General features: G+C 39.7%; 1 protein-coding gene across 1 annotated transcript in view; it reads right to left on the bottom strand.

Annotated features, from left to right (window-relative positions):
* Positions 1-11,602, bottom strand: part of XYLB (xylulokinase) — a 222,373-nt gene that overhangs the window by 97,409 nt on the left and 113,362 nt on the right. The window contains exon 15 of the mRNA XM_027836833.1: positions 11,382-11,478. Within this exon, the coding sequence (XP_027692634.1) occupies positions 11,382-11,478 (97 nt within the window). The remainder of the gene's footprint in view (positions 1-11,381; positions 11,479-11,602) is intronic.

Raw genomic sequence — 11,602 nt, 5'->3', positions numbered from 1 at the left:
TAGATAGATAGATAGATAGATAGATAGATAGATAGATGGATGGATGAACGGATGGATGGATGGACAGACAGACAGATAGATAATGTTGCTTCTCCTAGAATATAAACTCTTTGAGGGCAGGGACTATTTCATTTTTGTCTTTATAACCCCAGTAACTCCAATACATTAGTGGAGCCCCTGTGGCAAACTTTTGGGAGCAGATGGATGAGAAATGCAAAAGATAGACAGAAATAAATGGGTCAAAATATGCATTGTTAGAGGGAACTGGTGAACCAATGAGATCGCAGATACACTTAAGTATAACCCCAGTGCCTAATAACAAAAAAAGTGAATGGTTAAATGATCTATAATTTCATCACAATGTAGAACTTCTAGTATGTAAACTTCCTCCACCAACAGAAATCGGCTTGAGACTGTGAGAGGTTAAGTGAGTTGCCTAGGGTCACATAGCTAATAAATGTCAGAGCTAGGATTTGAACCCAAGTTTTCCTGACTACAAGCCCAGCACTCTCACCATTATACTATACTCCCTTTTTTGTAAACAGTAGGGGATTAATAAATGTTGAATTGAAGCGAGTTATCCAAATGTCGGGGTAAATAAATGTCTGAATTCCATACAAACTCAGTCACAGAGCATCTTCTATTGTCTAAATGCAGAAGTCACATGCTGTATATACTTTGACTTCTACTGGTTATGCAGGAAATGCGATTGTTCAGTCAGTGACAGCATTTTATCAACATGTCAGGAAAGAGGCTGACAGTGCACCTTCTATACTTTTTTTTATTAAACCTTTTTTCCCCATTGTCTTCTTGTTTAGTTTCCCCAGCACAGGTAAGAGATAAAGATGGGAGGGGAGACACGGATGTGGAGAGGGGAAAAAAAAAAAAACCACAACAACAACAGCTATTTCAGCCAAGGAATTCTCCTACGCTCAGGCAATTTCATGAAATAAGATCAGCGTCTTCCTTGAGGTCCAGACGTGTGGTTTCATCTATCCTGCGTATTCATTGTGAGAACTCCCTCTCTACCAATGTAGATGAACAACTATTCCATAATTTCTGATCTTAGAGTACACAGGAGAGGTTAAGTGACACATCTGGGGTCTTACATCCAGCATGTATCAGAGCCTGGGCTGAAATGCAGATCTTCCTGACTCCAGGCAGGCTCATTAGATCTACTTTACAATGCTGTCGTGATACTGTGGAGGTCTGATTTCGTTATTTCCACAGCCAGATGAAAATCAGAATACTTTATTAGGAGACTATCTCTGTCCCCAGGCCGTGATAATCCATGGCCCCGTTAATGGAAAATGTGTTGGCTTTGGAGTCAGAATACCTGGTTTACCCTGTTGATCAACTTTGGCCTAAGTCTTTGCTGCTACCATAACCTTCCATTAATTTAATTTTGCTATCCCAGGTTTCCCTCATTCTAAATGGGTCCAACAAGCACACTTCCAAACAAAAATAAATTGTATACACAACAAGCATTTTTAAAAGGGTCTGATGGGGTACTTGGGTGCCTGTGCTTGGACCCCAATTTCTCCCTGGCCTCAGAAACACTATCCCTGACAGTTTCCCTCCAGCCCAAGGACCCTATCTCTGGCAGTGACTCATGAGTGGGCCCAGTAAGGCAAACTATCTCTCCCTATTGCAAGAACAAACTGACCTCTGTAGAATTTCCCTTGTATGAACAGGACTATCTTGTACCAGCAGAACTTTCAAGTGCTGATGCCCACAGTTAGTATACAATCCAGAGGTCAAGCTATAGACATCAACTCCTGAAACTATCTTGTTACAGACATAATAGACCAAAAATATACCCTTTAGGAACCCTCTCTTCCCCACCCTCCTTGGTTTCCAATAGTGAATGACGTAGTTGTATGTTATCATCTAATCAGCATACTTACTACATAATCTACTACTTTTCCTATATAAGCTTTAGTATCATTCCTGTTAGGTTGCAAGTTCCCTAAGGAGCTCTGCCTATCATGGCAGAATTCCTTAAGGACCTCTGCCAGCTGTATGGTGTAACAATAAATCTTTGCCACCTAGACTCAAAGATGCTTGAATCTGTGAATTCATTCCAGACTACCCCATTCTATACTCTGGTCTTTGAGGGGATCTAAACCTCTCAGACCTCAACAAGTCTGCTGCATATTAAGCACTGATGATACATAGGCAAAATGAAAATCATCCCAGACCCCTAGGTGCTTACTTTCTCTGGCAAATGAACACATTTTCCATAACGCAGAGCCTCAAAATCAAGAAGCTTTCAAGGTGGCAACATGTGAAACTGCAATTTAACTCCATCAGACACTGTAGACACCTAGAGATGCATTCACTATTAAAGAAAAAGAGGGTGGTTTAGTTATTTGAGTTGCTGAGCTTAGATTCTTTGAGCAGCAAATATTTTTCAGGAATGGGGTGGGGGTGGGGCTTCTTCCCTTGCAGGCTGGGGAAGTGTAGTTGGTTTATGGTACAAGAGTAATCCCTAAGGAGGGGCAGGGCAGTAAATCGTGGGAAGGAAATGTATTCCCTTCCGGTTCCCCACCTCCTTAGGTGAGACAACTCTTAGTTGTTACAAAGTTCATCCTCTTTTTTCAGTGTCCGGAAAGCCACATGACTGGCCACTAGCTTAAACAACTTTCGCATCTCCCCTTTAGTGGGAAAGGGAGAAGATGAAACACTGCCTGAATCTTGTATCAATTTGGTTGTAGTACTTGGTACCTGACTGAGCCCAGAGTTGAGAGGCCTCTCCATGGTGGGGGGTGGGGGTGGGGGGGTTGGGGGAAAAGGCTAGGAAGCCAACTTCCCTGGAGCCTGTGGACTAGTATTACTATGTAAGCATCATACTAAAGGGCTTGCCTTTTTTACCTGAAAAGTAAGGGGGTCACTTCCAGTCAACCATAGCTCCTAAATCCCAAGGGAAAAACCCCACATGCTCAGTGAATTCTATAAAAGACCAAATTTTCAGAGAGGCTTGATTTTCTTTTCATTTTCTTCTTTTTCCCATCTTTCTTATTTTAGAATACCTTGGAATAGCATTGGAAGTCCTTTTGCAAGCAACAAGGGAGGTGTTAATCCATTAGAACATTATAAAATGGTATTGTTTTGATAAATCATATCATCAAGTATTTGGAAATATGGAAGAATGTTAATTTCTGGATTTGATCATTCACTGTGCCACACAGGAAGGTTCCTTAGTACAAAGCACTGGGGGAAAGCATTTGAAAAGGATAAACCCAAACCTCCCCAAGTCACCGAAGAGCTCTCTGGATTTGGGACTATGGACTTTGCTAAACACACTCTAGTAGATTTTCTGAGGACAGTAGAAAACTGGGAGGAATTTAAGGGCAGGGTTGATGGAATAAATGGATCTAATCATACCACCCCACTTACAGAAAGTGAGAAAATGCTAGCCCTTGGTGCCTTCACCAGGAGGAAATTTGTCTTGATTGAATCAAATCCATCAAAACCATTTCAAGGAAGTATAAAAAAGCCTTGATGAGCCATTAGACGAACTAAAGAGAAGCTGAATAGGAAGTGTTCAGGATCGCCAAAGGCATCTTGGGGTCATGCCCTAGGGTTCATCTATAAAATATCAAGTCAGTTAAGAACTGAGGGTATTCAAGGGATTTGAGCTCCAGAGCTCAGTGAACCAGGAGTGAGTGTTGCAGCTAGCCTTTGTCCAGAACAGTCTGTTATGAGTTTGGGAGGTCAGCAGGTCTTCCTATCAGCATCCTAGTATAATCCCTCAAGGACAGCAGCAGGTGAAGAAAGCGTTGACATCAGTAACCAAGGACAGACTGGGCACAGATTGAGAGCTCTTCAACAAAAGATGTGCCATACCCAAGTGGAATTTCTTGAGGCCCCTTGAAGGGAAAGGAAGGACTTCCAGCAACCAGAAGATCAAAGTTATCCTTTTGCCATATATATTCCCTAAACTTGAGCCCTCTTTCCCCTAATTCTGTATGGGAGTTTGTGTAACCCCATTTGGGGTTTCTTGGCAAAGATACTGGAGTGGTTTGCCATTTCCTTCTCCAGCTCATTTCACAGATGAGGAAACTGAGGCAGACAGGGTTAAGTGACTTGCCCAGGGTCACATAGCTAGGAAGTGTCTGAGGCTGGACTTGAACTCATGAAGATTGCAGATGAAAATTTCATGGGGAAATTTTGGGGGCGGAGGGATATTTTATATTAACTGTTCTTGTTGTAATTGTAAAACACTTATCATAGTGTCTAGCACATAGTAAGCACTATAAAAATGAGGGGGAGTATAGGGATAAGGACCTCAGAGCATGTGATATGCTACTAAATTGTAAATTCCCCAGGGACCAGGATTATGTCTTACTCATCTCTTTATCCCTCTTGGTACTTTCTCATAATAGTCATTCAAAAATCTTTGGGGATATTAAAGGATTGTATTTCTTCTGGAGAATCAGAGCTCCTAGGTGGCATAGGGAATTAAGTATTGGACTTGGAAGTAAGGAAGAATTGAGTTCAAATCCTGCCTCAGACACTTATTAGCTGGGTGACCCTGGGCAAATCACTTCACCCTATTTACCTCAGTTTCCTCATCTGTGAAATAAACTGGAGAAGGAAATGGCAAACCACTCCAGTATCTTTGCCAAGAAGACCCCAAATGGGGTCACAAAAAGTCAGAAACAACTACAACTTTTTTTCCTCATCAGTAAAATGGGGATAATAATAGCATTTACCCCTCAGGGTTGTTGTGAGGATCAAATGAGATCTTACTTGTAAAGCACTATCTAAATGGTAGAAATCATCATGATAATCAACAGGAAAGTAATATTCAATTTCCTGAATTTTGCTTTACTTACAACTTATATGTCCATCCCATAAAATGAGGAGTCCCTATATCTTAAAATACAAATCCTTATTTATTTACTGGGGCAGAACCATCAGACACAGAGTAGGTTCTCATGTAGTGCTTAAACAGCATCCATACCCTTAGCAACACATGCTGAGAGACCAGCTTGTAGTCAGCATAACATTTTAGTATTGATTTTCTTTGAAAAATTTAAATCCCTTTTGGGGGTGGGGAAGAATCATCCACTTAATCTGTAGGCAGCCAAGGAATTGTACCCTAAACCTCTCTGCTGCCAGAAATGGAAAACCCAGTAGTGCTTTTCAAGGATATGTGACCCCTGTCTGCAATGTGAATTGCAATAAAACAGACTAATCCAACTCACACTGAGAATGCCGTGCATGCAAACATAATGCATGTTATTCTCCAACATATGCCTGGGGAACTGCACTATGTAGTCTTGCTTCATGCCCTGGAGAAATCCAAGGAGCAGAAGTCACCCTTCACACAGCTGGCCTGGCACCTGGTAGTCACAATGGGAGGCTTCCACAGATGGGACGCCCCAACTCAGGGTCCAAAGGGAGAACTGAACCACACAATGCTGAAGATAGGAGCATAGCTCAAGAACTCTTTTCTTTCTAGTCAATGATCATCTCTTGAGCACCTACTATGCATCTGGCTCTGAGGACTTAAGGCAATGCCCAAGTCAATAGAGCCCCACAGCCTTTTGCACAGTGCTCCAGAGACTGATCACAACCTGGCCTGGGGTCTGGAAAGCAGAGCTGGGAGGATTGTAAAATGCTACACAACCAAACCCCGGGATTAAAGCTCCGTCTTTGCAATATCAAAATAATAAGCCTATCAGACTTCTTCCTGATCTAGCAATTGAGACACAGAGAAATTCAGAGGAGGCAAAAATCCAATAAAAGAGCCAGCAGTAAAACCCAGATCTGCCTGGTCTAGGCACAAATGGCCAAAGTTAAGGCAACAAAGTCCTAACACAACTAGAGGAATACTATCACAAGAAAGCACATTTGAGAAGCATTTATTAAACACCTACTATGTGCCAAGCGCTGTGCTAAACACTTTACAAACATTAACGTTTTTGATCCTCATAACAATCCCTGAAAGGGGGGTGCTCTTATCACCTCCATTCTAAGTTGAGGAGACTGAGGCAGACAGCATTTAAGTGACTTGCCCAGGATCACACAGCTAGTGTGTGTCTGCTGAAAAAAAGGTTTTCCTGATTCAGATCCAATGCTCCATCCACTGCACCTCCTAACTGCCTCTTGCTGCGCTGAAAGCCAGGAATGGATTTTGGTTCTGGATGGGAATACTTTACTCAAAAGAAACAGGATGGGTAAAGGGGGCAGAGGTAGCTTTGTGTATTAAGAAGGTAGACTCAGGGGCAGCTAGGTGGCACAATGGATAGAAGTCAGGAGGACCTGAGTTCAAATCTGGCCTCAGACCAAGCACTTGCCACTTACTAGCTATGTGACCCTGGGCAAGTTGCCTTAAAAAAAAAGAAGAAGAAGAAGAAGAAGAAGAAGGTAGACTCATATGAAAAAGTCCAGGAACCAAAGGCAGAAAGTAGGAAGCAGACTGTTTGGGTGCAGGTCAAAAAAGGAAAAAATAGGAGGAATTTTGTCACTGGAGCATATTACAGACCATCTAGACAGAAAGAGGAAATAGATGAAAAGTTTGGAAAACAGATTACGAGCTTGACAAAGAGACGTGAGATGGTAGTGATGAAGGAATTTAATTATCCAGATATCTGCTAGAACACATATTTTCTCTCTCTCTCCCTCCCCCCCTCCCTCCCCCCTACTGAAAAGCAGAAAAGGCAATTAGTTCTGGACCTACCTTCAAAAGATGGAGAAACCTACAAGGAGGAAATTCTGTTCTGAATCTGATTCTCACTAACGGAGAACTTGGTTGCTGGAGTACAAATAAGGGGAATCCTAGGGAAAAGTGATCATTTCATCCTGAAGTTGGTGACAGAGAAAGAGAAGAAATCTAGCCAAATTGTGACATGAATCCTAGATTTGGGGCAAGCAAATTTCAAAGAATTAAGAGGAATGATAGGAAGGATCCCATGGAGTAAAATAATTCAGAAAAAAATCAGTCCAGGAGAGATGGGAGATGCTCAAGAATGAAATTCTGAAGACACAAAGGGAAAAGTTCCAACGAGGAGAAAAAGTAGGATTTGTCTGAAGAGACTGATGAGAATGCATGTGGAATACACCACGCAACTTAGATTTTTAAAAAGAAACATACAGAAGATGGAAACGAGGCCAGAAAACAGAAGACGAATATAAGTGTGGCATGGTCCTATAAAAAGAATGTCAGGAATGCTAAAGAATGGGCTAAGACTGTTGAGGGAAGCTAAGGACAACAAAAAAGGCTTATTAAGTCATATTGGGAGAAAAAGGAGGACCAAAGAAGAAATAGAATCTTAGCCTGGAATGGATGAGACGGTTGTAACTGACAAAAGAGAAAAGGCAGAATTATTTAAATCTTTTTAAAATTATTTTTACAAGAATTTGTTATTTTTCCCTCCCACTGTTCCTTCCTTGCCCTCCCCACTGAACAATTTTTTTTTAAAAACAATGAAAAACAAAACCTTATTTTGTTTCTGTTTTCTCTGCAAAGGGGAATGAACATTAGAAATGATGAAACAAAAATGACCAACTGGGAGTTGATAGCCAAGATAAGTAAGGTGCTAGTAAGAGAGAACCTCACTGCCCTTGATGAATTCATGTCACTTGACCTAAGTGAACTGCATCAAATAGCCGGCTGATGAGATTGCTGAACCGCTGTCAGTGATATGTGAAAGATCATGGAAAACAGAAGATCAACAAAGGACAAACGTCCTGATTTTCAACAAAAGGAAAGAGAACAGCCTGCAAGCTGGAAGTCAGTGAGCTTCACTTTGATTCCTGCAGAAATTCTAGAATGAATCCTGAAAGAGATGGTTGGTAGACATTGAAAAAGGGAAGCAGTGATTACAAGCAGCCAGCATTGCTTCATCAAAAACAGATCATGCCAAACTAACCTCATTTCCTTTTTTGACAGGATAACTAGACTAATAAATGAGAGGAAAGCTGTAGTATGACTATAATTTAGCTAGATTTAAGCAAATCTTTTGATAAAATATGTAATTCTGTGTTTGTGGAGAAGATGGAGAGATATGGATGTAATATGGTCAGATGGATTCAGAACCGAATGAAGGGCTCAGGAGGTCTCCCGAGGAGTGCCCCAGGGATCTAGACTTGGCTCCATGCTGTTTAACATTTTCATCAGTGACTTAGATAAAGGCACAGAGAGTATGTTCATCAAATTTACAGAGGGTACAAAGAAACCAGATGTTGTACTAAATGAATGGGATGTTTGCGATGGCAGATCAATTCATCCCAAAACATAAAAGTGATATTCCAGTAGAGATGCACAATGTAAGAGAAAACCTGCCTGCCATAGGGCTTGGATGAGTCCGATGTGAACTGGGACTATTGTGAGCCACAGATGCCAAGCAGAAGAGCTGTTATGTTCCTTATGTTCCAACAAAAGGAGCAAAATGACCTTGGATGTTTACAATGCATAGAAATTCAAAGCCGTGATAATGTTTCAAGACTGCATAAGAACAGGAAAAGTATGAAATAAAATATATTTCTCTCTCCTCAATAGAAAGGAAGGGCACTATGAGGGTAGTGTCACATACATCAAGCCAGTCACTATATGAGCTGTTTTTGCTGAATAGCTTTTTTTATTATTATGAGGGAGGGTTCTATTCTGGAAAGTAGGTAGGAGGGAAAGGTTAGTAAACAGAAATGAACGTGATATAAAAACTAAAGATATCAATAAAACTTTTAAAAATAGAATATGAATAGAATAAAGGGCAATTCCACTGGGAATGCTCACATTTATTTTCAACTGGTAGAGAAATAAACCAAGGAGAAGAGTTTTTGCATTAGTGAATCTGGTAAATTCCTTATTATTATTTGTGTGGTACTTCATGTTCTCAAAGTGCCCTCTCACAGGAATACTCAGTGCTGACTATATAAACTCTTCACATGGCTGAAAAGGCATTTGTTCAAACCAGAATCCAGGATCTCTATTCTGTATTCACTTCCTATCTATGTACATATAGTTGTCTCCCTAGTAGAATGTACAGTTATCCCTTCTGCTTCTCGACTTTCCCCATTGTGGTTTCGCTACATCGAGGGTTGGCGCAAGAAATTAGATGGGGATTTTGGGGGAGTCTTGCAGAACTCACAGGTGACATGACACATAAAAAGTTTATAATGCTTTTTTTTCTTTTCTTATTTTATATTTAAGTTTACAATGTTTCTTTTTCTTTTCTTGTGTGTTTAAGTTTAAAATAAATTAATAAAAAAAGTTTAGAAACTGAAAAATGAATAAAATATATGTATAATATTGTATAATATCAACATATTTTATCTTTTAATATCATAATAATTCAGACTTCTTCTCTGATATGAAAAGAGGGCCAAAAAATTTTATGGATTTTTCAGATCATGGGGGCTCTGTGCCCCAATCTGCAACAATGTAGAAGAGATAACTGTATGCTCTTTGAGGACAAGAAGTCATTCATGCTGCACATAGTAGGTGCTTAATTACTGCTCATTTAATTGACTTGAACTTCTGCTTTTCAGAACATTTAAGCCTGATGGCTTCAGGCATTATCTCTAAGACTATATCTACAGAAAATATCAGATAGATCATTGATACAATTTGCTAAAAAAGTCAATTGGACACTTTTCTGAATGGCCTGATTCTTTGGTTCAGCATTGTATTAGGGCATGAGGAATCCTAGTGTTTAAGCCAACTCTAGTCAGGTTTTGTCAATTGACTAATCAATTTTGAAAAACCCCATCAATTTAGTGGAGAAAAAAAAATCATTGATACTGTATGTTTTGATATAAATGGCTGATTTAATTTTCTCCCTTTCCAAATGGCTTGCTTTTCACAAAAATCAGTTTAACCAGCATTTAAGATGCTTGCTGAGCACTGTTTACTACTGATCATTGTCCAGCCTGGGACCTACAAATTGGCCCAAATGCACCTGGAGCGATGCAGCTCCTAATTTAATCTAAAGCCCGAAATCATCAAGCCCCCAAAGACTGAGACTAGCATGTGGTGACAATTTTCAATGAGGAATGTTTTCTGGAGATTGCTGGGCAAAGTTAACATTTTCTACCTGTCATGCCTTCTCAGAAATCACAGAGGTGCATTTTTCAGATGCTTTTTAAACGTAGATTTGTTTGATAACTGTCCTTTGTGCTCACAGAGGTTCAAAGTGAGTACTTTACACTTTGGCTCAAAATACAAAACCTTGAGCTTAAATGACTGAAAATTGCTCTTTTTTAAAGCTCATTTCTAAAGAAGATTAATACGAACATCTAAAATCCCAAGACAATGATGGTTTTTCTGTTAAATTCTTCTGTATTCCACTTAAAATATGTTAAAATAAGAAAACAGCACAATTAGCCAAAACTAAGATCACAATTATATTTCTCTAGCCTTTTGTAGCCCAGCAAATGTCTAGGATGTGATTTGAATTCAGAATTCCCACCTCCAGGTTAAGCTTCCTATCTCCCACGTCATGCTTTAGATTAGTGAAACCGCACCTATGCGAACCATTATAACAGGCTCTTTCACAGACATTTATAGCCACCCCATTAAATTTCATCCTCTAAATTTAAAGGAAAAAAATTTATTTTTAATCTGCTAAGAGTATCAGCAAGCCTGAATTATTTTGCAAAAGAAATACTTCCAAGGTTGGAGGGGTGGGGGTAGGGATGATACAACATAATTGTATTAGTTATTTTTTGGCTAAAGTAATACAATTGTTTTTATCAGTCTGGAAGATAAGAATTTCAGAGTAACTTGGCCCCTTTTCTCTGCTGATTTATCATTTGCATGCATATAGAAAAATAAAGTCACTTAAAACAATAAACATATGAAATCATAGGTTGCTTTTGATCATAGGTGTCAATATTATCAAATGGAGGCTCTAATTTCATGCTACTCCCCTTTTTGCACCCTGTGCTCCAAACTGGACTCCAAGCTATTTCCTAGAGTTGATGTTCTATCTCTCACCTCCTTGTATTTGCACAAGTTTTCCTTCCAACCCTATGATATGCACTACCTGTTCATCCCTATCTCACTGAATTCTTCCCTTCCTTCAAGTCTTAGTCCAGGTACAATTTCCTCCATGACTTCCACATGATCCTTCCCACTCCACCCCCAAATTGTTATCACTCTTTCCCTTCTCAATTGATTTTGTATGACACTTATTTGTGTATAGGCTGTACTTTACTCCCATCCCCACCACTGTTAGAACGTAAACTCCTTAAGTTTAGAGGATGGCCCAGCTCATGAAAACTCAGGCCACTGGGATTTTTCTCATGGTCCCTATAATGGAAATGGCTTTTTTTTTTCCTTCAGACAAAGCCAAATCAATTTTTCTTTTTAAAAAGACTACTTTGTTATCTTATGACCAGCCTCCAGAACCTTTCACAATCACACTTACCAACTCTATAGCCTAGCTTTTCAGCATGAATCCTTTTGGCGATGAACTGTCCTTCAATCAAAGCTCGGATCTCCATCTTTTTGGGAAAGTTTAATACCTGCATTAAAATAGAAATAAAAGAAATAAAGTTTTTCCTACCACTAAGTTCATTTGAATTTTTAAAAAAACCAACAATCATCATAGTTCTGCAGTCCATAATCACCACCCAAGTTCACAACTTA

This window comes from Vombatus ursinus, unplaced genomic scaffold (genome assembly GCF_900497805.2).
Source record: "Vombatus ursinus unplaced genomic scaffold, bare-nosed wombat genome assembly UNPS02014820.1, whole genome shotgun sequence".
NCBI lineage: Eukaryota > Metazoa > Chordata > Mammalia > Diprotodontia > Vombatidae > Vombatus > Vombatus ursinus.
This window is presented reverse-complemented; position numbering and strand designations above follow the sequence as displayed.